Here is a 25,824-nt window from a genome sequence, read left to right as displayed (position 1 = left end):
GAACCTCTCGTGCAAGCACTGAGTCATTACTGACTCTTGGAGGGACGCCAGCTTTCGCTGACGTTTTCTTGGCAGGCCTTATAGCGGGGTGGTTTGCCGTTGCCTTCCCTGGCCGTTATTACCTTTCCCCCAGCTAACTGGGTACTCATTTTACCGACCTCGGGAGGATGGAAGGCTGAGTCGACCCGAGCCGGCTGAGTCGACCCGAACTTAGGGACGTGCCTTTTACTAGATCAGAATTCTTGTCCATTTTTAGCCTGTATTGCCTCTGTTCAGACGACATGCTTAGCCACAGTGGTTAAGTGATCTAAACCTTATGGTTTAGCGTGTCGTGTGAACCATTCCTAACCATGGTGGCTACAGAACCACAGTTTAAACATGCTCACTAACTATCTGCTGCAAAAGGGTTAGCAGCCTAACCACAGCTTAGCATGTCACCTGAACAAGCCCAGGGTCTAGATGTTGGGTTTTTGACAGAGAAGGTTCTTTTCCCATCCTCGCTACCTGAACCATTTTAACTAGAAATGCTGGGAATTAAACCTGAGACCTTGGCCTAATCTACACGAAGCAGCCTATTGCACTATGAAAGTGGTATATAAAAGGCAGGAGCCACACCAAGCAGGATATAGTGGTATGAAAGCTGTACGTGGTCTTTGTCAATGGGCCCCAACAGTTGTCAGCGCACTTCAATACCACCATAAAGCAGTCGTGTGGCTCCTGCCTTTTATAAACCGCTTTCATACCGCTTTCAGAGTGCAATAGCCTGCTTCGTGTACGGCCCTCGTACATCCAAAGCAAGGACTCTACCACTCAGCCACAGTCCCTCCCTTACATACAACAATGTTGTACCAATGCTATGGTTGATCTCTTTATACAGTGTAAACTCATTTATTTATTTTTTACAAGACGGACATTTTAATATTGGACAAGATGTAGTGGAAGGGATGCATCAGGAGTAGAGGTGTCCACCGCTAGGATATCTGGTTCTTTTTTGACTCGACGGAGTTCCGCACCATGTTCGACTCGATTTGCATTTGCAGGCTGAACTGTGAGTCGTCGTCCCCCCCGCAAACTCAGGGAACCTTTTTGTGCATTTCTTTTTGCACGTTCTGCATTTTCAACAAATTGCTGAGGAATTTGCTAAGTTCCGGAACAATTTTTGCAGGTTTCTGAGCAGTTTGCATACGCTTTTGAGCCATTGGAACATTGTTCTGAGCAATTTGCTTAGGCGTGTAAACAATTTGCGCAAACTCCTGCAGATTGCTCAAATGGCTCAAATGTGCGCAAACGGCTTGGAATGGTGCGCAAATTGCTCGGAATTGCGCGCAAATTGCTCGGAATTGTGTGCAAATTGCTCAGACATGAGCTCAAATGTGCACAAATCTCCCAGAAATGTGCGCAAATTGCTCCGACATGAGCTCAAATGTGCACAAATCTCCCAGAAATGTGCGCAAATTGCTCCGACATGAGCTCAAATGTGCACAAATCTCCCAGAAATGTGCGCAAATTGCTCAGACATGTGCTCAAACGTGTGCAAATTGCTCAGAATTGTGCGCAAATTGCTTAAAAAAGATGCGCAAAATGCTAAAAATGTGCACCAACGGCAGAACTTGCAAAAAATAGAATGCTTGCTGCATACTGTGGTGGGTGTCATAGCAGGAATCAGAATCAGATCATGGGGCTATGCTGAGCAAGACCCCGTGCATTCCACCCCCGAAATGGATTTCCCCATTTTCCTTAGTCAGGAGACAGTGGAGGTAAAGGTGAGGTGAGTCTGAGGCGGCCCAGAAATTGAAGCCTCCGATGCCAGCTCCTTAGCCGTTTCCTTCCACCGAGTCCTCAGCTTGCGATTGGCCCCGTTTGCCAACAAAAGTTCCATCAAGGCGACGTGTCTTTTTTCCGCGGCTAGGTGCAACGGAGTTTTGGCTAGCCAGCCAGCTGCGTTGACCTCGGCTCCTCGCTCCAGGAGGTAGCCGGCTACGTGGCCGTGGCCACAGTTCGCAGCTCTGTGGAGAGGAGTCAGACCGAGGCTGTCCCTGCCGTTAACGCCGGCAGCCCCTCCTTCGACCAAGAGCTGGACGGTGAGCAGGTGTCCCGCCGTCGCGGCCTTGTGCAGCGCGGTGCAGCCGTAGCGGTCAGCCAGGTTGACCTCGGCTTGGCTTTGGAGCAGTTGCTTCACAATCTAAAGGGAGAGAAAGAGAGAAATACCAGAAACAGGTGCCAGACCAGCAATTTGTGTTCACCTGCATTTGCAGGTGATAAGAGCTTACCTAGCGGCACAGCAAAAACACAGATGCATTACTAGGTACTTTGAAGGTTTGGGACCCCATCTTTCTGTTGGCATCAGTGCACATTATTCCTTACCTTACAGAGGGGGGATTTTGGGACCCCCAAACTCCACAGGTAAGGGAGGGTTAAATCCCTACCCCATCACATGGTACCTAAGGCCATTTCTACATCTGCCTTTCCGCCCCCGGGATCGTCCCTGTGCATCCAAATAACACACGGGATCCCGGGAGCAGGCAGGGGCGGTCCCTCCATTTTCCTGGGATATTCCTTAGGTGTAGGAAGGGCCTAAGATTAGGGAAATATTCCCATTGGCGCTAACGGGAACATTATTGCCTAAGTTTAATTGCCGTACAGGGTGGGGGTTTGGGGGGACATTGTAGAATGTGGGGTGGGAGGGTTTATTTATTTATTTATTTATTTAAAACATTTATATCCCACCCTATATCATTAAGATCTCAGAGCGGCGAACCGATAAAAACATACAGTCTAAAACAATAAATTCACACAGTTAAAAACAAATTAAACCACGATCCAAGTTAAAACAATATATAATTTAGAAGCGATAAAAGCGGTGAACCCATCTGTTATGAGAACCCCGTAGCCTGCTTGAGCTGGAACCTCACTCTTATTATTTATTTCTTTATTAAATTTATATACCACCTATGGGGTCCGGGCCCGATTCAAAGTGCTGGTATTGACATTTAAAGCCCTAAACGGTTTGGGGCCAGGTTATTTGAAGGAATGCCTCCTCCCGTATGTACCTGCCCGGACCTTAAGATCATCTACAGGGGCCCTTCTCCGTGAGCCCCTGCCAAAGGAAGTGAGGCAGGTGGCTACTAGGAGCAGGGCCTTCTCCGCTGTGGCACCCCGGCTGTGGAACGAGCTCCCCAGAGAGGTCCACCTGGCGCCTACACTGTCCTCCTTTCGTCGCCAGCTGAAGACCTTTTTATTCTCTCAGTATTTTAACACTTAATTTCAACTTAAATTTAAATTTTACTGTTTTAACTCTGTATTTTAATCTTATATCCATTTCTGCTGCGTGGTTTTTATCCTGGTTGTGCTTTTTATCTCCTGCATTTCGTAATTGTGCTTTTAACCTGTTGGCGGTTTTATTATGGTTTTAACTATTGTGAACCGCCTAGAGAGCTTCAGCTATTGGGTGGTCTAAAAATGTCATAAATAAATAAATAAATAGATAAATAAATATACCGCCCCATAACCGAAGCATTCCGTGGTATACTGCACGGGAACCTGGAGGCTCACTTCTTAGCAACCATGGCTAAGAGTCCCTGATAGGCTTGCCTATCTAGAATGTATGTCATCTCAATAAGAGTGTAATTATGTTCCTGGATCCGGACCAAGCAGGTTGATCAAGTCCAGCATCCTATTTGCCTGTAGGGAGCCCAAACATGAGCTAAGGAGGTTCTTCTTGTATCTCCGGGCGTGCTACATCCGGTCATGTCACCAGTTAGTGCTGGCTCCCTTAAGCCCATCAGTGGGTCCCCTCCCTCAGTGAGTCGACCTTCTCACTTTGTCACCATCTGTCCCATCATCCTCGTTCTCATCTCTAGGCTCCTCCTCCTCCTTCTTGCCACCACCGTTGTCCAGGCCAGAGCGAGAGATGGGCGAACAAGCAGGCTGCCATGGCGAAGGGGAGGAGCAACTCTTGTCCGTGGGCCCCTGCTGGGGTGTGGGCCCTTGACAGGTGCCCAATCCCGCCGACCCTTGATGCAGGACCTGTCATGGCGGGCTATGTTTAGGGTGACCATATGGAAAGGAGGACACACAGCACCATGTACACTGATGGTGCTATATAAATAAATAATAATAATAATAATAAGGGCTCCTGTACCTTTAACAGTTGTACTGGAAGGGGAATTTAAAATCATATATTGTTTTAACTTGGTTTATGGTTTAATTTAGCCGTGTATATTTACTGTTTTATACTGGATGCTTTTATTTGTACGCCGCCCTGAGATCTTATTGATATAGGGCAGGATATAAATGCCTTAAATAAATAAATAAATAAATAAATAATAAAAAATAAATTTCAGCAGGTATCATTGTTATGCCATGCAGCACCTGGTGAAATTCCCTCTCCAGCACCGCAGTTAAAGCTCCAAGAGTCCTACCCTCTTTTGTATCTGGTCACTCTTGTATAGCTCCTGCAGCTTTAAGTGTTGCGATGAAGAGGGATTTCACCAGGTGCTGCGTGCATTATTATTTATTTATTTATTATTTATTTATTTATTTATATATAGAATATGTAATATTCTATAGGTATATTTATATTACATTGTAATAAGGTATTGTAATACCTTATATTGTAATAAGGTAATATTACCTGCTGAAATTCCCTTTTCAATACAGGTGTTAAAGATACAGAAGCCCTGTCCTCGTCTTCACATGGTCATCCTAGCTGTGTTTCAACTGCTCACCTAAATGATTTATCTGCATGGAATGGCGGGCACTGTTTTTATTCTGTTTTTTCCCCCTCCATTTTACCTTGTACACCGCTCCGAAATTTTCCAATGGGGAGCGGTATATAAATATTCTAAATAAATAACAAATAATAATAATAATTAATTAATTGGGCAGTGGATTTTAAAGATGATGACGATGATCATAACCAATTATCTTTTCACCTTGGCTAGTATTGGGCTAGTTTATCGGTTGTGTAGACGGCGCTAGCTGGTCTTAATACGTACGTTTAGTTATTTTATTCTCATTATGGTTTGATCGTGGTTCGATCGCGTTTTGCAATTTTAATGATTGTAATTTTGTAAGCCGGCTTGGGAGGGTTCTCCCCTAAAAGACAACCTGCCAACTTTAAAAAATAAAGAAATTCAGGCCAACCTCGTAGCTGCCGTTGTTGGAAGCGATGGAAAGCGCTGTCCTTCCCAGGCCGTCCTGAACGTTCACGTCAGCGCCCTGGGCAAGCAAGAGACGCAGAGTGCGGGTTCGTCCCAGCTCTGCTGCGATATGTAATGGTGTAATGCCCCCCTTGCTCCCTAGATTGGGGCTGACGCCCTGGGAAGTCAGCAAGTCCATAATATGCAGCTGGTTGTTGGCTGTGGCCCAATGCAAGGCCGCCCATTGGTTGCAGTCCACGCCAGCGGGGTCCGCCCCCCGCCGCAAGAGGAGCTGCGTCATCAGGGTGTGTCCATTGGCTGCCGCGTGGTGAAGTGGGGTCAGGCCTTTTCCAGTCGATGCCATTACGGGGGCCCCCCGAGCCACGAGGATCTCCGCCACTTGAGTGTGGCCACTCCAAGCGGCATGATGCAGGGGTGTGTAGCCCACGTCGTTGCCCGCACTGACCAGAGCGCCACGTTGGATGAGAAACTTCACCAAGATGGCGTAGCCGTTCAAGGAGGCGGCGTGTAACAGCGTCCACCCATTCTCATCTCTGAAACGTGTAAAACACACACACACACAATAATCTGACTTTTTTTTTTTTACAATAAAGACATCGTAGACATGGCATGACAGAGATAGGGTGACCAACTGTCAGGATTTCCCCGGATTTGTCCTGGTTTTTGTTCTTTCCATAGTGTCAGGGGGGGATTTTCTATAATTTTCAATAATGTCCTGGAATGACACACCTTCCTCTTTAAGGCTGCCATTAGCATGGCAGGAGGGAGCGACATGCTTTCTTGAGGCACGTCATTCCCCCACCCCGAGCTCCAATTGAGGTCTTAAAGGGGAAAGTGGGTCATTCGTGGACATTATAGAAAAGGCCCCCATTGGAGTGGATGGTGGTGGTGCAGAATGAAATCCTTTCCCCTCCTCCACTCCAATCGGGTTCTTTAAGGTGGCGGAGGAATAACGTACTTTCTGCAGGACTCAGAAAGCTGCTTCCACACACACACACTAGGTGTCCTCTTTTTTGGTTTCCCAAATATGGTCACCCTAGACAGATGCACAGAATTATGCGTGATGTGGAGAATGTGGAGACATTTTTCGCCCTCTTTCATAATACTTGAACCCGGGGTCATCCCATGAAGCTGGTTGGTGGGAGATTTAGGACGGATACGAGGAAGTCCTTCACACAGGGCGGAGTTAAGCTATGAAATTCGCTACCAGAAAACGTTGGGATGGTCATCCGTTTGGGTGTCTTTAAAAGGGAGTTGGACAAATTCCTGGAGTAGAAGGTTATCAACAGCTATTGACCCTAATAGCTATCTGTAGGGTGACCCTATGAAAAGGAGGACAGGGCTCCTGTATCTTTTAACAGTTGCATACAAAAGGGAATTTCAGCAGGTGTCATTTGAATGCATGTCGCCCCGGGTGAAATTTTCTCTTCGTCACAACAGTTAAAGCTGCAGGAGCTATAGTGTAGCTATACTGTGACCGGATTTAAAAGAGGGCAGCTTTAACTGTTGTGATGAAGAGGGAATTTCACCAGGTTCTCCATATATACAAAAGACACCTGCTGAAATTCCCTTTTCTATACAACTGTTAAAGATACAGGAGCCCGGTCCTCCTTTTCATAGGGTCACTCTAACTATATGCCACCTTCAGTATCGGAGGCAGTGAGCCTCTCTACATTAAGGGAAATTGTGTTGTTTACCTGGGGCTTTTCTGCTTTCTGCTTCTTTGGCATGGTTGCTATTGGCTGCATTATATGGCAGGATAGGGGCGACAAGGGGTGAATTGAATATTTCCCCTCTGTTCAGTTCCATTGAGTTCTATTGAGACAACTTTGTCTAGTGGCATAAGATCCTGCTGTTTCCCGGCTATTACCACTTTAGTGGTTCTTTTTATCCCGGGATTTCTAGAGGATTCCACGGGAGTCAGTCTGGTTGTTGATGACATCATGAAATCGACCCGAAAACCTCAGTGAGCAGCTGGTGTGAACAGAACGCTGGCCTAGCTACACCCTTGGTCCAATCCAGCATGGCTCTTATGCTCTTAATGCACATCTAACAAGCACCCCCTCTCCCCCAGAGGATCATGGGAAATGTAGTTTTTAGAGGGGAGGGAAAAAAAGATATTTGGGAGCACCTGCTGTCAGGTTCCATCTCCCAATGCAGTAGGAGGTAAGGAAGCATCTAAAGACATATGCTGGATTTGACCCAGGGGATTCTGAATTCTGGGCTCCACAATTCAAGAAGGACGCAGACAAGCTGGAGCGTGTTCAGAGGAGGGCAACCAGGATGATCAACCAGGGGTCTGGAAACAAAGCCCTATGAAGAGAGACTGAAAGAACTGGGCATGTTTAGCCTGGAGAAGAGAAGATGGAGGGGAGACATGAGAGCACTCTTCAAATACTTAAAAGGTTGTCACACAGAGGAGGGCCAGGATCTCTTCTCGATCCTCCCAGAGTGCAGGACACGGAATAACGGGCTCAAGTTAAAGGAAGCCAGATTCCAGCTAGACATCAGGAAAAACTTCCTGACTGTTAGAGCAGTACGACAATGGAATCAGTTACCTAGGGAGGTTTTGGGCTCTCCCACACTAGAGGTCTTCAAGAGGCAGCTGGACAACCATCTGTCAGGGATGCTTTAAGGTGGATTCCTGCATTGAGCAGGGGGTTGGACTCGATGGCCTTGTAGGCCCCTTCCAACTCTGCTATTCTGTGATTCTGTGATTCTTCCTCCATCCCTCTTCACCTCACCTGCTTTCCGTAGCTGCTCCTTGCTTCAACAATTGCTTGACCCTGTGCGTGTTCCCGTTCCTGGCCGCCCAATGGAGCTCATGCCGGCTTTGCTGCACCGCACCTGGCATCAAATTATTCTCAGTAGCCTTAGCAAGGGGCTCGCTGCCGTCTCCGCTCAGGTTGCCCTCCATGGCCGCCTCTTCGCTCAACACCATCCACCTCCTTGCCAGCTCCGTCTCGGCTCTCACGCCTCTCGAAGAGAGAATGAGAGACCCCTTAAACCCCACACGTTGCTTCCTAAGGGGACTGTGGAAAGGCGGAGGTTTGGAGCGGGGCTGAAACCAGGCAGTCCCTGCAGGGTGTGGTGGCGTCATTGCGGAAGGACTTTGGGGGTTTTGTCCAGGGCCCCCTTAAGGAGAATGACCAGGAAGGGCTGAATTCTGGAGGTAGGGAACATATCAAAGAGATGCCACCACTTATAAGGCCCTGCTCCCGTTAGACTGGCACCCAAGTTCACTCTACCGGGAGCAGGGCCTTATGAGGGTATTTGGAGCAGGACCTTGGAGGGGTCATATAGGGGAAGGTGGTCCTTCGATTACCCAGGACCGAAGCAATCTAGGCTGGCCTGGATTAAGACACACTGAGACCCTAAGGCGTCTCAAGATTCAGAGGCCCCATACCATAAAAATAAAGAGAGAAAAATGTATTGCAGGGGGTTGGACTCGATGGCCTTATAGGCCCCTTCCAACTCTACTATTCTATGATTCTATAATAAGAAGGGTAATGAAAAAGTCCCACCCAGCCTTCAGAGGTGCTTGAAGTTAATAAACAGTGTTAGATAGCCTTCTCTGAAGACCTGTGTAAAAGGACTAATAAAGTAAGTTGATTTGAATTTCTTTTAAACTTGCTCCAAATGCTGCGTTGTCGCACTTTCTCTATATAAGGCAACACTGCTGTAAATCACACCGGACTTCCCAACACATTTAAGCCAAAGCGATTTCACGTTAGTTATCTTCGTTATCGCCCACCTATTTCCAGATCCCTCATAGTATGAGTTGCTAAGCTATGGCTCGCTTGGCTTGTTCCTAAATCCAGTGCTGGATTTAGGGCTTTATAGAAAAGGACAAGCATCCTTGAATTAAGCAATGGGAACAAAGCCGTAACTGATGCAGGTGAAATGCATCCGGTCCCCAGCTGGTAATCTGGTGGTGGTGTTTAGCACCAGTTGAATTTTCGGGTTGATTTCCAATATTCGACAGCACATTACAATAACCATTGTATCCATTTTTTAGTGTCATGGAAGGCTCAAAGCAGGAGTACTTCTGAGGATTGTTGGGTAAGGTCTCAGGGGCTTCATATATTGAGAAAGCGCGGCAACACAGAATTTAGTATTAGAGTCAAGCAGCGTAAATGAGAGCACGTTGAAAACAACAAGTATTTTAATAATATGTAAATAGCAACCATCATGCTTCTGGTGGTTCCACATGGACTTATGGTCCGATTGGAGTCCATCTGGAGAAGAGCCTTCAGTGTGGTGGCCCCCTTCCTATGGAACTCCCTGCCTTTAGAGATCAGGCAAGCTCCAACATTGTACTGTTTTCGTAGGGTGACCATATGAAAAGGAGGACAGGGCTCCTGTATCTTTAACAGTTGCATAGAAAAGGGAATTTCAGCAAGTGTCATTTATATATATGGAGAACCTGGTGAAATTCCTTCATCACAACAGTTCAAGCTGCAGGAGCTATACTAGAGTGACCAGATTTAAAAGAGGGCAGCTTTAACTGGTGTGATGAAGAGGTAATTCCACTAGGTTCCCCATATATACAAATGACACCTGCTGAAATTCCCTTTTCAATACGACTGTTAAAAGTACAGGAGCCCTGTCCTCCTTTTCATATGGTCACCCTAGTTCTCGGCGCCTCCTGAAAGCGTCGTTGCTCCAGGAAGCTTTCCCCGAATGACCGGCTGTGGTTTTATCTGAACTATGTTCTTTGAAAATGTCATTTTTAATGGTGCTTTTATTCGGCTTTTATTCTATTTGTTCACCGCTCTGAAATCTTCGGATAGGGAGCGTTATATAAATATTGTAAATAAATTAATAATGAATATTGTAAATAAATAGTCCTAGGTGTGTGTGTTTTGGACCGGATTCATTCAGGAGGGCCATTTTAATGGATGTGGGTCCAAGAAATGGCTATGTTTAGAAGATGGGATAGGAGAAAGAATATGGACAGCAGGAAAAACGTCCTGACTGTTGGAGCAGTACGACCATGGAACCAGTTACCTAGGGAGGTGGTGGGCTCTCCCACACTAGAGGCCTTCAAGAGGCAGCTGGACAACCACCTGTCAGGGATGCTTTAGGGTGGATTCCTGCACTGAGCAGGGGGTTGGACTAGATGGCCTTAGAGGCCCTTCCAACTCTACTGTTCTATGATTCTATGGCACTCCCTTCCTGGGCTAGACCAGTTCCAAAAGAAGCTGACTGCATATTGCCATATAGTTGGGGACACACACACACACACGCGCACACACACACACACACACACACCAATCTCTCTGCAACCCCCAGAAATCTAGGACACCAAGCCAAAATGAAAAAGAAGCCCGTACCAGTGTTACGACTGGCATTTGTGTTACTGCCATGACATTTTGTGGATTAAGAAATTGGCTTTGTGGATTAAAAACCTTTTGACTGATTAAAAAGGCGTCTCCGAGCGGATTTTTAAACCGTTGTTAATTGTGTCAAAGTGCGAGTTGTTGCAAAAGCCACCGGTGGCCGGGCCACTTGGGAAAAGTGGCATGACAAGGGTGGCCGTATGGAAAGGAGGACAGGGCTCCTGTATCTTTAACAGTGGTATAGAAAAGGTGTCATTTGTATGCAAGTGTTCATAGAATCATATAATAGTAGAGTTGGAAGGGGCCTATAAGGTCATGAAGTCCAACCCGCTGCTCAATGCAGGAATCCACCCTAAAGCCTCCCTGACAGAAGGTTGTCCAGCTGCCTCTTGAAGGCCTCTAGTGTGTCATTTGCATTCAGCAGGTGTCATTTGTATGCAAACAGCACCTGGTGAAATTCCCTCTTCATCACAACAGTTAAAGCTGCAGGAGCCCCGCCCTCTTGTATAGGGTCACTGGCATATTTTTTTTCCATGCGGTAATTTTTAAATGCCTGCCAGCTGGCAAGCATATTTTCAGGGGTGGGATGTTGATGAACCACACTGCAGGCTTAGAAGTGTACAGTTTTGGACCGCAGATACCATCCGAGGCTTCGTGTGGTCCAGAAGGTGCAAACTGGCTAAATCCTGATCAAAAACAAACTTGGACGAATTTCTCACACATCCCGAGTACACAGAGTTGAATCCAGTTTCTCCTGGCAGGAGTATGCCCTGAGTAGAGATCAACTCGAAAGACTCCTGCTGGTCAAAAGTGGGTGGTGGTTGCAACATTTACATAGGAACACCAGAAGATGTCTTCTACCGAGTCCATCAAGACCGGTATGGGTCCATCAAGACCAGTATTGTTGACACTGACTGGTAGCAATGTGAACACTGTTGGTCCATCAAGACCAGTATTGTCGACACTGACTGGTAGCAATGTGAACACTGTTGGTCCATCAAGACCAGTATTGTTGATACTGACTGGCTGCAATGTTGATGCCGTTGGTCCATCAAGACCAGTATTGGCGACACTGACTGGCAGCAAAGGCTCTCCAGGATTCCAGGCAGGTATTTTTCCTACCCTACCAGAAGATCCAACCTGGGACCTTCTGTTCTGCGCCAATGAGCCATTACCAGTTCCCCCAGCCTTTGCAGCCCACACCGTCACCTGCCTCACCATTCTGGAGTATCCCCCATCCCTCTGGGGCAGTGTTTCACGGAAAAGGGCCTCCCCCCTCCCGTGGGACCCCTCACCTGGCTCAGAAACCTGGGTCCAAGCCATAACATACACTGCATTTTGCACACTACGGCATAACACCAAGCTGGAGATCTTGGGTGTCTTCAGTTTTACGCAGGGCGGGGAGTTTTCCTCTTACCTGTCATGTTCTCTTGTAATGTTGACAGGAGCTCTTTTCTTGAAGGCCAAACTGTTCCCAAACAAAGTACAACGCGTCCCCCGGTTGCTCCCAAGCACTGTCCTGGCCGCCGGATCTCTGAAAACGTGTGTTTACTCCCAGGCGGGAGTTCGGCTACTCCACAGTCCCGAGAAGCTCTTCTGCCCCGCCCTTTGCGACGCTTCACTCGCGAGCCACACCGAGTCGTCCTGGGAGGAGCGACTCGGGATGTGTTTGCACACAGAAAACCTCAATGACGTCCCCGGCGTGTGACTCGGAGGTGGCTGGCAGAAGACTCACCAAAGCAGCCAGGGAAAAGAAACGGGCCAGCCGGCCATATTTTGACCCTGTCGAGGCGTGTCCCATTAATATCCCGACGGTTCAGAAATGCAGCCGGCGAGTTCTCCCGGTGGCATTGTTTCCCATCTTCGGCGACCTCTTGAGTGTGCTGAGAGCTGTTTACTTAAGGACTAAATGGATTCGAACCAGAGGGAGGGGTGTTTGGCTGCTAATGGTTAATAGGATATATACAAGCCAGTGCTCTACGCTCCCCACGTACGCAGAAGTGGCTTTGAGTTGACATTTCATTGCAATAGAGCAGCCTTCCCGCGACCCAGCTATGTCAGGCTACAGCAGGGGAAGGGAACAGGCGGCCCCTGCGGCCCCCGGCGCGTGCCCTGCGGTCCCCTGCTGCCGTCGCCATCAGGCCCCCCAAAAATCGCCGAAAATCGCTACGGGATTCCGCAATGGCCGAATTGAGCTGGCTTTCCGTAGCGGATTGCCTCTGAATATCGGTGGCAAATCAGGGGTGTTTTTTTGATGCCGGCACACGGTGGAATTCCATGGGGGGGGGGGTAGGGGGGGTAGGGTGACCATATGAAAAGGAGGACAGGGCTCCTGTGCCTTTAATAGTTCGGTAGAAAAGTGCCCAGATGCAAAAAAACAACCATCTGTCAGGGATGCTTTAGGGTGGATTCCTGCCTTGAGCAGGGGGTTGGACTCAATGGCCTTTTAGGCCCCTTCCAACTCTACTATTCTATGATTCTATGATTCTATAAAATTGGGCAGGGCTCCTGCAGCATTAAGAAGGAACGTCACCAGGCGCTGCCTGCATACAAAGGACACCTGCTGAAATCCCCTTTTCTATACAACTGTTAAAGATACAGGTGCCCTGTCCATATGCTCACCCTACCATGGGGAAGGGGCTGGCAGGAGTACAGATCTCTGGGAGGGGGGTTTCCAGGGTGCAAAAAAGGCCACCAGACCCCCCCCCAAAAGCTGCCCCTTCCTGGACCGCAGTTTCTCTTCTTGTGAGCCGGCGTGGCTCTTAGCTCGCATGCCGTCCCTTGCATTTGGCAAGGCCGGGCATTAGGAAAAACTTCCTGACTGTTAGAGCAGTGCGACAATGGAATCAGTTACCTAGGGAGGTTGTGGGCTCTCCCACACTAGAGGCCTTCAAGAGGCAGCTGGAGAACCATCTGTCAGGGATGCTTTAGGGTGGATTCCTGCACTGAGCAGGGGGTTGGACTCGATGGCCCCCCTTCCAACTCTGCTATTCTATGATTCTATTCTATGAGTCTATGATTTTCACCGGCATGAAGAAGAGCTTTTGTACGCCGTGAGTATAATCCGCGGGTGACTGTCAAATGTGAAATCTATCCAGTTGGGTGGCTTCCAGTGAAAGCACACAGGCACACCTGAACCGAAAGGTATGAGCCTAAATCAAACATACCTCGTTGATGAAATGTGGTCCTTTTTTTTCCTTTTTGGTATTTATTTATGAGGCCACACCTCAGCTTAGCCTTTCTTAAGCTGCTGCATTCAAGTGGCCATGTTGTCTAGGGATAATGGGTTCTATAGTCTAACACACTGGAGACCCCTAGGTGGGGAGAAGGCTGCAAGAGACGATGGCTCTGTCTCCACAGGCTCTATCTTGGCTAGTTTCTCTTTTTCCCCAGGTTGTACTTCAGTACCTCACTTCTTGTAGATCGCAAGCTGAATATGAGCCGACAGTGCGATGTGGCGGCCAAAAAGGCAAATGCTATTTTGGGCTGCATGAATAGAAGTAGAGCTTCCGAATTGGGCGAGGTACTGGTTCCCCTCTATTCGGCCTCATCTTCAGTATTGCATCTAGTTCTGGGCACCACACTTCAAGACGGAGGCGGACAAGCTGGAGCGTGTTCAGAGGAGGACAACGAGGATGATCAGGGGTCGGGAAACAAAGCCCTATGAGGACGGACTGAGAGAACTGAGAAGAGAAGACTGAGGGGAGACATGACAGCACTCTTCAAATACTTGAAAGGTTGTCACACAGAGGAGGGCCAGGATCTCTTCTCAATCCTCCCAGAGTGCAGGACACGGAATAACGGGCTCAAGTGACAGGAAGCCAGATTCCGGCTGGACATCAGGAAAAACTTCCTGACTGTTAGAGCAGTACGACAATGGAATCAGTTACCAAGGGAGGTTGTGGGCTCTCCCACCCTAGAGGCCTTCAAGAGGCAGCTGGACAACCATCTGTCAAGGATGCTTTGAGGTGGATTCCTGCCTTGAGTAGGGGGTTGGACTTGATGGCCTTACAGGCCCCTTCCAATGCTACTATTCTATGATTCTTTACCTGCCTATACATTTCCCCATACCAAGGGTGTGGGGGACACACAACATGCAGCTCCCTGTCCTTTTTTGAGCCCCCCCTCGAGCCCCACACTGTTGAATTTGCTGCACCAACAGAGCAGCAAATTTTGCTTAAGAAAAAAGCACACATGGCGCATAATAATGTTCCCAGAAGCCTCTCGGGGGCGCATTATTATTATTATTATTATTATTAGTAGTAGTAGTAGTAGTATCCTGCCTTTTGCCCAATACTGGGCCCCAAGGCGGTATTACAAAGTTTAAAACATACATTTTAAAACATAGGGAAAAAAATGTTAAAAAAAAAAAAAGTTTAAAATTCACAACAAAATTGTAAGTCAGTAAGGGGAGAAAACATAACAAAACAAAACAAAACAAACAAACAAATAAACAAATAAACAAGGGGACAAAGGAGCCTGCCTCTGAAGCTCCCAGTCCCGAAAAGCTGTTGCAGCTGGGGGTGAGATGGTTCTGTGCTGGGAGCCTGAGACTGCGAGGAGGCAGTTGGAAGGTTCCACAGACTAGGCAAATCCCCAAGGCAGGACAACAGTTTTACGTCCTAAGAAACCACTGGTACTATGTCGCCCAGGGCCGGTGCCAGGCTTTTTTGCGCCCTAGGCAAGTGGAGCTGCTTTCACACACCCCATCCCACCATACCCCCCCCACCCCACCAGGTAGGCAGAGGCAGGCGGGGATGAGGCCACGTTACCTATCCCTCGCCCGAAGTCCTCCTGGCTTGGAGGGACGCTGCGGTGGGGTGGGCGAGCGGGCGGCTCCACGTTCTGACTTCCGGCGTGCCCGGAAGTCAGAACGTGGAGCTGTCCGTTCCCCCCCCCCCCCGTCCTGGCTTGGCTTTGGTTGGGAGGGCCCAGCTGAAGCCAGGCCGGGAAGCTGGGGGAGGGCAGTCAGATGGCTCCACATTCTGATGTCCGGTGTGCGCCGGAAGTCAGAACGTGGAGCCGTCCATTCCGCTCCCCCCCCCCCCAGCGTCCCGGCTTGGCTTTGGCTGGGAGCGCCCAGCTGAAGCCAAGCCGGGAAGCTGGGGGAAGGGCAGTCAGACGTCTCCAAGTTCTGATGTCTGGCGCGCGCCAGAAGTCAGAATGTGGAGCCATCCGCCTGCCCCATCCCCCGCCCCCCAGTGTCCCGGGTTGGCTTCGGCTGCTGGGCAGGTGCCCAGCTGAAGCCAAGCCAAGGACGCTGGGGTGGTGGTGGAAGGCTTTGGAATGGTGCACCTGGAAGCTGCCCTCACTCAGCCAGAGCGACTCTGGGAGCGGAAGGGTGACTTCTGGGCATGCCATTCGGCGCCCCCTTACCTTGGTGCTCTAGGCGGCCGCCTAACTGGCCTCTATGTCAGCGCCAGCCCTGATGTCGCCGTGCAACTGAGTTTCAGTGGCAAATTTATCAATGGGGTGCAGGGGGTGGCTCCCAGTGGGGGCGAGAGGGTGGAGCCATGTGGCCCCAGGACCCTCTGAAGTTGCGGTGGACATGCTGATTAGACCCACGTTAAAGGAACGGGTCACAATGAAATCGCCCTTCGATGGACCCCGGCTGGTTCTGCACCGTTGCGCCTGAAAAGCTCTGGGTGGGTGACATTGGCACAGAGAGAGAGAGGCTGATGAAAGGGCAAGGCAGTGAAAGAAAAGTCCTGGGGAGATCTTGTTACAGACAATCCGGCGTGCACTGACACGTCCCCTCCGTCGATTCTTAAGCTTACACAACAACTTGCCTTGTTGAACGCTTGCCCAGGGTTTGATCTTCTTCGCGCCGGGGTCGTGCTTCAGGGTTGTGTACTGGAACGCAAGAACACCGGCTTCAATCATTAACCCACCTTTTCAACGGGGCCCAAAGACATCCCGTGGCTTTTGAGGTCCCTCATCCTAGGACTTTATCATTACTATGAACTAGCAAATGCAGACCCGGGTTAATACAGTGAAGCCTTCAAGCTAAGGTACACAGCGGTCACTTCATTAGCTGCCTATATGTTTCCGAGCCCAATTCAAGGTGCTGCTTTAAACCTATAAAGCCCTACACGGCTTGGGACTGCAATACCTGATGGAACGCCACTCCCGACATGAACCTACCCGTACACTGCGCTCAACATCTAAGGTCCTCCTCCGAGTGCCTACTCCGAGGGAAGCTCGGAGGATGGCAACAAGGGAGAGGGCCTTTTCAGTGGTGGCCCCCCGACTGTGGAATGATCTCCCCGATGAGGCTCGCCTGGCACCAACATTGTTATCTTTTCGGCACCAGGTTAAGACCTTTCTCTTCTCCCAGGCATTTAACAGCATTTAGCAACATATGCTGGGTTGGTTTGTTTTTAACGGACCCCAGAATAGCTGTTTTTATAAGAAAACGGTGTTTTTATGCTTTTTATGTTTTTAAATTTTGTATATTTGTTTCAATGTTTACTGTTTTTAACTTTTGTAAACCGCCCAGAGAGCTTTGGCTATGGGGCGGTATATAAATGTAATAAATAAATAAATAAATAAATAAATAAATAAATAAACTAATAAATAAATAAATGAACTCCAGTGTTTAAGGGTCTGGAGCATCTTCCTATGGGAAAAAGTTACAACAACTGGGATCGGTCAGCTTGGAGAAAAGGCGAGGGAATCATAGAATAGTCACAGAATAGTAGAGTTGGAAGGGGCCTATAAGGCCATCAAGTCCAACCCCCAGAAGGATTTCATCACTCAGAGCAGAGTGGAGAATGTGGATTGGGAGACATTTTTATCCTTCTCCCATAATACTAGAACGCAACGGGGTCACCCCATGAAGCTGATTGGTGGGAGATTCAGGACAAAAAAAAGGAAGGACTTCTTCACACAGCGCATAGTCAAACTATGGAACTCACAACCGCAAGATGTAGTGATGGCCACCCATTTGGATGGCTTTAAAAGGGGGTTGGATCAATTCCTGCAGGAGAAGGCTATCGATGGCTACTAGCCTTGATGGTTGTGTGCTAGCTCCAGTATTCGAGGCAGTAAGCCTGTGTGCACCAGTTGCTGGGGAGCATGGGTGGGAGGGTGCTGTTGCACCATGTCCTGCTTTGTCGGTCCCTGGTCGTCAGCTGGTTGGCCACTGTGTGAACAGAGTGCTGGACTAGATGGACCCTTGGTCTGATCCAGCAGAGCTCTTCTGATGTTCATACGTTCTTATGACGGGTTCTACAGCTATCCACAAGATGGTGCTATATGTGTGTATGTATTTATATTAGAGCTGTGCTCTAGTGTCTTCTCGAAATTCTCCACCGTCTTTGTGGGCAGAGAAATTGAAGGGACAAATTCACCAGATTTCGGGGCGGGGGGGGGGAAGAGAAATTCTCCAACAATTTCTCACAGTTCAGCATCCCCATTGGCAAGGGTTGTAGAAAAGCTTCTTTCTTTTCTCTCTCTCTCCCCCCCGCCCCACAAGGGTTTTTGGTTTCTTTGCCCTGCCGGATCAACTGTGTCGGCAGCCTGGACCCATTTTGCATCCTCCACAATGCCCCCTGCACCAAGCATCACTCCAGGGCCCTGAGGGAAAGAAATACAACAAACCCCAAATAATAACGGTGAAGAAAATGTGGGGAGAATTCCGAAAAGTGTCCTTTTTTTTCTAGGGGATAAGAAGACAAACATCTCTGGAATTTTCTGAGAAAAGTGTCTTCTGAGGGATTTTGCCTCAGCTCTTGTTGTCATTTGTCAGAGAAACTTCCAAATGTTACGTTTCCGAGGGGTGATTGTAGAGACATCTTATCTCTAATGGAGGTGCCGGCAACACTGCTCCTTCCCTGAAAGCCTTCTAGCAGGTGTGAGGTTAGGAGGGAAAGTGTTGCACCCACGTCTAGGCTAACGCTTTGCCAAAATCCATCCTCCAATTCCCTGAAAAAAAATCTTTCCTCATGAAAGTGGCTTCCATTTTTCTGCCTCATTCTTAGGGCATTTTATAATTTATTTTGAATGTGTATTGGTGGTGTTTTTGACCTTACGTCAGGTAGCTGAGGGAACTGTCTGTATTTTTGTTTCTGAGAGCCAGTGTGGTGCAGTGGCTAAAGTGTTGGACTGGGAGTCGGGAGATCCGGGTTCTAGTCCCCGCTCGGCCATGGAAACCCACTGGGTGACTTTGGGCCAGTCACAGCCTCTCAGCCCAATCTACCTCACAGGGTTGTTGTTGTGAGGATAAAAATGGAGAGGAGGTGGATTATGCATGCCACCTTGGGTTCCTTGGAGGAAAAAAGGCGGGATATAAATGCAACAAATAATAAATAATACACATCTCAGCAATGAGTGTCAACCATAAAACTATAAAAGTAGCCCAACACACAGAATCTCAAAGCAGTAAGTTCCCAGGGCCATGTTGGATCTTAAAAGCCTAGGCAAACAAAGATGTTTTTAGGTGTTTTTTTTTTAAAAAAAACACCTCAGCAACATGGGGCCCAACCGTAGTGCCCCAATGAGGGAGTTCTAGAATCAGGGCACCACCACCGAGAATGCCCTACCTTGAGTCACCACACCACAGGCCATGTCTGTTGGTAAGAACATGAGCAGGGCTTGCCCAGCTGATCCTAAAGCATGAGCTGAGTAGTACTGGGAGGGTTGCTCTTTAGCATGGTTTGCAGCTATTTCTCCCCTGTTGATATCAGTGTCGTGCCCAACTTCAGCTCAACGCCCTGCGGGATTGCCTTCTGCCATACAGTCCGCCCCGCACACTCAGGTCCTCTGGGGTGAACTTACTCCAGTCAGCTAAAACTAGGCTGACATCAGTTTCCCAGAGGACCTTTTCTTCTGTCGCCCCCGGATTGTGGAACGGCCTGCCGGAGGAGATTCGTAAAATTAACCCTCTGTGTGATTTTAAGACAGCTTTAAAGACTAGCCTTTTCTGGCAGGCCTATCCAGATCAATGTTAAATCAAGAATTTTCAAGATGTATTGATTCCTGTTCTAATGTTGTTCCCCGCCTCGATCCAAAGGGAGAATTATATTCTTCTTCTTCTTCTTCTTCTTCTTCTTCTTCTTCTTCTTCTTCTTCTTCTTCTTCTTCTTCTGGCTTTTAGAAGTAGCTAATCTGAAGCAGTGATATTTACTAGAAGGGTAGAGACCCATCTGATAGACCAGTTAGAATAGGAAATGCAGGACTACAATTGGGAAGGCAGGGTCTGTCAGGACCTTGGACAGATCACTGTGGCAAATGCTGGCTAGAACTCACCCCAGGAGAGCTGTTGTCTCAGCAGCATACAGAGGCCTTCTGAAGCCAGGCTAGTCTGGACCTGCTGTTAACCCCATTCCACATGTAGTATGGCCTTCAAACTGATGCATTTGACATTATGTAGGGTGACTCCATCCACTAAGACAGACTATTTGCTTTCCCGGACCTGGAAGGGCTATCAAATCTTCTGGGTCACTCTTGGGTTGTCTAGGCAAGTGTCTGCGCTGGACCATAGGCAGCAGTCAGAGGTGAGCCACAAGCTGTGGCACAACCCCATAATCAGAATCAAAGAACAAGCCAGGACTAAAGGGTGAATCAGGGGACAGACAGAAGTCAGGACAAACAAATGGCTCAGGATACAGGAACACACCAGAGCTCATAAGAACATATGAGCCCTGCTGGATCAGACCAAGGGTCCATCTAGTCCAGCACTCTGTTCACACAGTGGCCAGCCAGCTGGCGACCAGACACCCACAAACAGGACAAGAGTGCAACAACACCTTCCTGCCCATGTTCCCCAGCAAGTGGTGTACATAGGCAGACTGCCTTGGATTCTGGAGGTAGCATAGAGCCCTCAGGACTAGTAGCCATTCATACCCTTCTCCTCCATGTGGTAAACAGTTTGCTCAAACAAACTGCATCATTCCAGCAAGACTCAACTGGAAGAGGAAAACTTTTAATGCCCCTTCCTGTCCAGGAGGGAACAACGGCCACCCTGAGTGGACGAAGTCAGTCCTGGACCTGAAGGTTCTTCACAGAGAAGGCTTCCACCTGCAGTTCTGTGGTTCACCACATGGGCGAGCTATGCACCAGGTCAACAGCTCTTGACAGCCAATCAGCTTTGTCCAGCTTTCTTCAAATTGTTGCTCTCCGGACATGTAGGCAACAACTCCCATAATCTACAGTAGCCATGCTGGCTGAGGAAGATGGGACTTGTAGTCCAACATATCTGAAGGAACCGTAATAATAAACTACTACTATATTTCTGGGCGCAAAGATTACTGCAGACGCTGACTGCAGCCAGGAAATCAGAAGACGTTGACTTCTTGGGAGGGGAGCAAAGACAAATCTTGATAAAATAGTTAAGAGCAGAGACACCACACTGACAACAAAGGTCCGCATAGTTAAGGCAATGGTATTTCCCGTAGTAACCTACGGCTGCGAGAGCTGGACCATAAGGAAGGCTGAGCGAAAGAAGATAGATGCTTTTGAACTGTGGTGTTGGAGGAAAATTCTGAGAGTGCTTTGGACTGCAAGAAGATCAAACCAGTCCATACTCCAGGAAATAAAGCCAGACTGCTCACTTGAGGGAATGGTATTAAAGGCAAAACTGAAGTACTTTGGCCACATAATGAGAAGACAGGACACCCTGGAGAAGAGGCTGATGCTAGGGAAAGTGGAAGGCAAAAGGAAGAGGGGCTGACCAAGGGCAAGAGGGATGGATGATATTCTGGAGGTGACAAACTTGACCTTGGGGGAGCTAGGGGTGGCAACGGCTGACAGAAAGCTCTGGCGTGGGCTGGTCCATGAAGTCACGAAGAGTCAGAAGCGACTGAACGAATAAACAACAAAAAACTATCTGAAGGCTGGCCTTGATGAGGTCTGCTAGAACCTTCTCTTGTTCACCGAATGGATTCCTCTCACTGGTCTTCCTGCTCTCAAGGTTGCCCAAGACATTTTGCTGCCGGAGGTGAAGAACAAGATGGCACCCCCTCCCATCCCAAGTTCAAAAGCCAACGGGACTGGCTGATGAAACTCTCAACACTGTTGTTCATGGGGCAGGACCCTCCACTGCACCCAAAGGCAGCAGGCTAATTTAGGGGGGTGCAGAGCAGGCTGCCCGACAGACAGTCTCTCCTCCAACATCTGGTTGCCACCTCCCAGTGTCTGCCGTTGCCATGTTTCTAAGCTCTCCTGCCAAAATACAAGACAATAAAGAAGTCTGCCAACTAATCCACAAAGCTTTATTCAATAAATAAACATCTCTTTGCACCTCAAAAGAGTTTAAAGTCTAGGAACTTCCTCTAGTCTAACTCTTGGCTAAACTAAGTGAGACAATTATTCTTTCAAGAAAAGGGAAGGTCCTTTAACTTCAAGGAGGATGTCTTGGAAGGAGCCTTTGGTAAGAGGCTAGTCAAGCTGGTCACCTCTCACCTACCTTTAGATCTGCCTGTTTAAACTTATGGTGGACCCTGGGATCAGCCAGGTCTGAAGGATTCCCGTTGAAGGATTCCTGAGTTCCTAGAGTGAGAGTTGTTAATGTTTTCATTGATAAAGTCTGGTGAAGATTCCTCCCTGGTGGGTGAAGAGCCTGGGGAATCATCTCCCCTCTTCCTGTGCAAGCTGGGATGTTTCTAGCCCTGCTTCTTCAGCTTCAGAATCTGATTCTGATTGATAGCCTGAAACTCCTTCCCCCACACTAAGGGGAACAGCCTGACCATGACAGCCGGCTGAGATGACTGCTTCACTTTGCCTAATGGTAAGGCCGGCCCTGTTGCCTATGGCTGATAATGCAATGGGGGGGGGGCATGGCCAAAGACAGAAGCCAGTAATAAATGGAGCTAAATGGGCAGGAATAATGCTGGGAAAACCAGAACCTTTTCCTTCAACAGATCCTCCCAGAGTGCAGGACACGGAATAATGGGCTCAAGTTACAGGAAGCCAGATTCCGGCTGGACATCAGGAAAAACGTCCTGACTGTTAGAGCAGTACGACAATGGAACCAGTTACCTAGGTAGGCTCTCCTACGCTAGAGGCCTTCAAGAGGCAGCTGGACAACCATCTGCCAGGGATGCTTAAGGGTGGATTCCTGCACTGAGCAGGAGGTTGGACTCGATGGCCTTGTAGGCCCCTTCCAACTTTGCTGTTCTATGATTCTATGATACTGTAACACACTCTACGTGGGGCTGCCTTTATAGAGTGCTTTAAAGTGGATTCCTGCCTTGAGCAGGGGGTTGGACTCCATGGCCCTAGAGGCCCCTTCCAACTCTGCTATTCTATGATTCTATTATTCTATCTCTTCTCGATCCTCCCAGAGTGCAGGACACAGAATAATGGGCTGAAGTGACGGGAAGCCAGATTCCGGCTGGACATCAGGAAAAACTTCCTGACTGTTCGAGCAGTACGACAAAACATCAGGAAAAACTTCCTGACTGTTCTAGCAGTCCGACAATGAAACCAGTTACCTAGGGAGGTGGTGGGCTCTCCCACAATTGAGGCCTTCAAAAAGCAGCTGGACAACCCTCTGTCAGGGATGCTTCAGGGTGGATTCCTGCCTTGAGCAGGGGGTTGGACTCAATGGCCTTAGAGACCCCTTCCAACTCTACTATTCTATGATTCTATGGTATTCCCCCCCCTCTAGCTGTACCACTGCTTTACACCCACCTGAAACGCTGGCCTAAGGAAAATTCCCTTTTAAAAAAGAAAAGGGTGGCAGGTTTTCACAATGTTATTGAGAGCCGGTGCAAGAGAAGCTCAGATCCATCCACAGAGCATCTCCTCTTCGGAATGCTAATGAGAGATGGATTCCCATCCCTCTCCGAATGCGGCTTCCAATAATTTATTCTGGGGCAGCATATCTACGTTAATGATTGCCCTTGACAGCCAGGAATCAGCTAAGTCTTTAAGGGAAGGCATACTCAGTGGCAGTCTCCTGGCTTCATTTGCAATGCGAAGAGGCGGGCTGGGAATGTAATTAAATGATCTCTCTTCCTCAGCGTTGAATCACTCTCCCCCAGTGGGGTTTTTCAGGGATGAAGGAGGAAAGTGGGGTTCTAATATCATCTCGTCTGGATGAGATTGGGTCTATCCATTTGGTTCATAGAATCATAGAATAGCAGAGTTGGAAGGGGCCTACAAGGCCATCGAGTCCAACCCCCTGCTCAAGGCAGGAATCCACCCTAAAGCATCCCCGACAGATGGTTGCCCAGCTGCCTCTTGAAGGCCTCTAGGTTGGGAGAGCCCACAACCTCCCTAGGTAACTGGTTCCATTGTTGTACTGCTCTAACAGTCAGGAAGTTTTTCCTGATGTCCAGCTGGAATCTGGTTCTCCATGGCTGAGCAGTAGCAGGGGCTGTAGCCAGCCTCCCTATCTGGATGTGGTTACCACCCCATCTAGACCTCGGAGGTATCCATCTGGGAAGAGAAGCTCACCACGTTTTCATCAGTTCATCCCCTTGGACTTTGGCTCGCTTCCCTGCAAGCTGGCTGCACTCTCCGTCGAGTCAGGCCAACTTCTGGATTTCCCATTTCGTCTTCTTCGGGTCATTAGAAACACGCTCAACTCACACCTGCGCTTTGCACAAATTCCACCTGCGGTTTGTGTAATTTGTTCAAATTTCAGCCGCCATTTGCGGAATTCACTCACATTTCAGCTGCGGTGTGTAATGTGTGCAAATTTCAGCTGCCCTTTGTGTAATCCATAGAATCATAGAGTCATGGAATAGTAGAGTTGGAAGAGGCCTATAAGGCCATTGAGACCAACCCTGCTCAATGCAGGAATCCACCCTAAAGCATCCCTGACAGATGCTTGTCCAGCTGCCTCTTGAAGGCCTCTAGTGTGAGAGAGCCCACAACCTCCCTAGGTAACTGGTTCCATTGTCATACTGTTCTAACAGTCAGGAAGTTTTTCCTGATGTCCAGTTGGAATCTGGCTTCCTTTAACTTGAGCCCGTTATTCCATGTCCTGCACTCTGGGATGATCAAAAAGAGATCCTGGCCCTCCTCTGTGTGACAACCTTTTAAGTATTTGAAGAGTGCTATCATGTCTATCAGAGTGCTATCAGAGGAGGGCAAACAGCATGGTCAGGAGTCTGGAAACAAAGCCCTATGAAGAGAGACTGATAGAACTGGGCATGTTTAGCCCGGAGAAGAGAAGATTGAGGGGAGACATGAGAGCACTCTTCAAATACTTAAAAGGTTGTCACACAGAGGAGGGCCAGGATCTCTTCTCGATCCTCCCAGAGTGCAGGACACGGATTTTGTTCTGACTTTATACTGTTAGTTTTACCCTACCCAGTGCCTGTTTACCCTACCCTGTGCCTGTTTGCATTCTCTTCCCCTCCTTATTGTTTTATTATGATTTTATTAGAATGTTAGCCTATGCGGCAGGGTCTTGCTATTTACTGTTTTACTCTGTACAGCACCATGTACATTGATGGTGCTATAAAATAAATAAATATTATTTATTTATTTATATAAATAAATAAATAAATAATAATTATAATAATAATAATAATAATAACGGGCTCAAGTTAAGGGAAGCCAGATTCCAGATGGACATCAGGAAAAACTTCCTGACTGTTAGAGCAATACGACAATGGAATCAGTTACCTGGGGAGGTGGTGGGCTCTCCCACACTAGAGGCCTTCAAGAGGCAGCTGGACAAGCATCTGTCAGGGATGCTTTAGGGTGGATTCCTGCATTGAGCAGGGGGTTGGACTAGATGGCCTTGTAGCCCCCTTCCAACTCTGCTATTCTATGATTCCATGAACCAAATGGGCACGACCACAACTTCTTCCGCAGCATGCCTGGTCCGCTGTAAAATTTAAAATAGAGACAGAGAGAAATCTGTCACTGGATGGGGGAGGGGGAAAGAGGAGTTGTGGGGTTCTTGGCAGGGGTGAGCAAGTGGAGTCCAAGGAATCGAGTGCACATGGGGCCCCTAAGGACTGTGGGGCTGTGAATGCTGGTTGGGTCCTAATGGCATCATTGCTGGAGGTGTTTAAGCACAGCCACCCGCGAGAGATGCTGCAGTTACACCCTGCATTGCACATCCTGCCCTGAGCCAGAGGGTTGGACTAGATGACCTCTAAGGTCCTGTCTGACTCAGAGATCCTATACCTGCTGCTTTCCCAGTGCTCGCTTGCTCTGAGTGGCTGAGTCACCAAGCGCCAGCAGTCAAGGTCTCGGCTGCCGCGGGATGAGGCAGGGATTCCAGTCACGCAAAGAGATCAGGCAAGGCGCTGGGATGTAGGGACATCAATCTCTTCACCGTGGCCAAATGCAGCCGGCGTGCTCATCAATGCAGATGGGACTCTCCGTGATTTTACTTTGTTAAAATTGCCGCTCTC

General features: G+C 48.5%; 1 protein-coding gene across 1 annotated transcript; it reads right to left on the bottom strand.

Annotated features, from left to right (window-relative positions):
- Positions 1 to 1,741: 1,741 nt before the first annotated feature.
- On the bottom strand, positions 1,742 to 11,971 carry ANKRD65 (ankyrin repeat domain 65). Its single transcript, XM_063145451.1, has 4 exons — positions 11,922 to 11,971; positions 7,907 to 8,138; positions 5,146 to 5,695; positions 1,742 to 2,182 (listed from the first exon to the last, which is right to left on the bottom strand). Exons 1-4 carry the CDS (start codon positions 11,926 to 11,928, stop codon positions 1,742 to 1,744), a joined length of 1,230 nt encoding a protein of 409 aa, XP_063001521.1. The 5' UTR covers positions 11,929 to 11,971.
- Positions 11,972 to 25,824: the final 13,853 nt, after the last annotated feature.

The sequence above is a fragment of the Elgaria multicarinata genome, chromosome 20, assembly GCF_023053635.1.
Source record: "Elgaria multicarinata webbii isolate HBS135686 ecotype San Diego chromosome 20, rElgMul1.1.pri, whole genome shotgun sequence".
NCBI lineage: Eukaryota > Metazoa > Chordata > Lepidosauria > Squamata > Anguidae > Elgaria > Elgaria multicarinata.
This window is presented reverse-complemented; position numbering and strand designations above follow the sequence as displayed.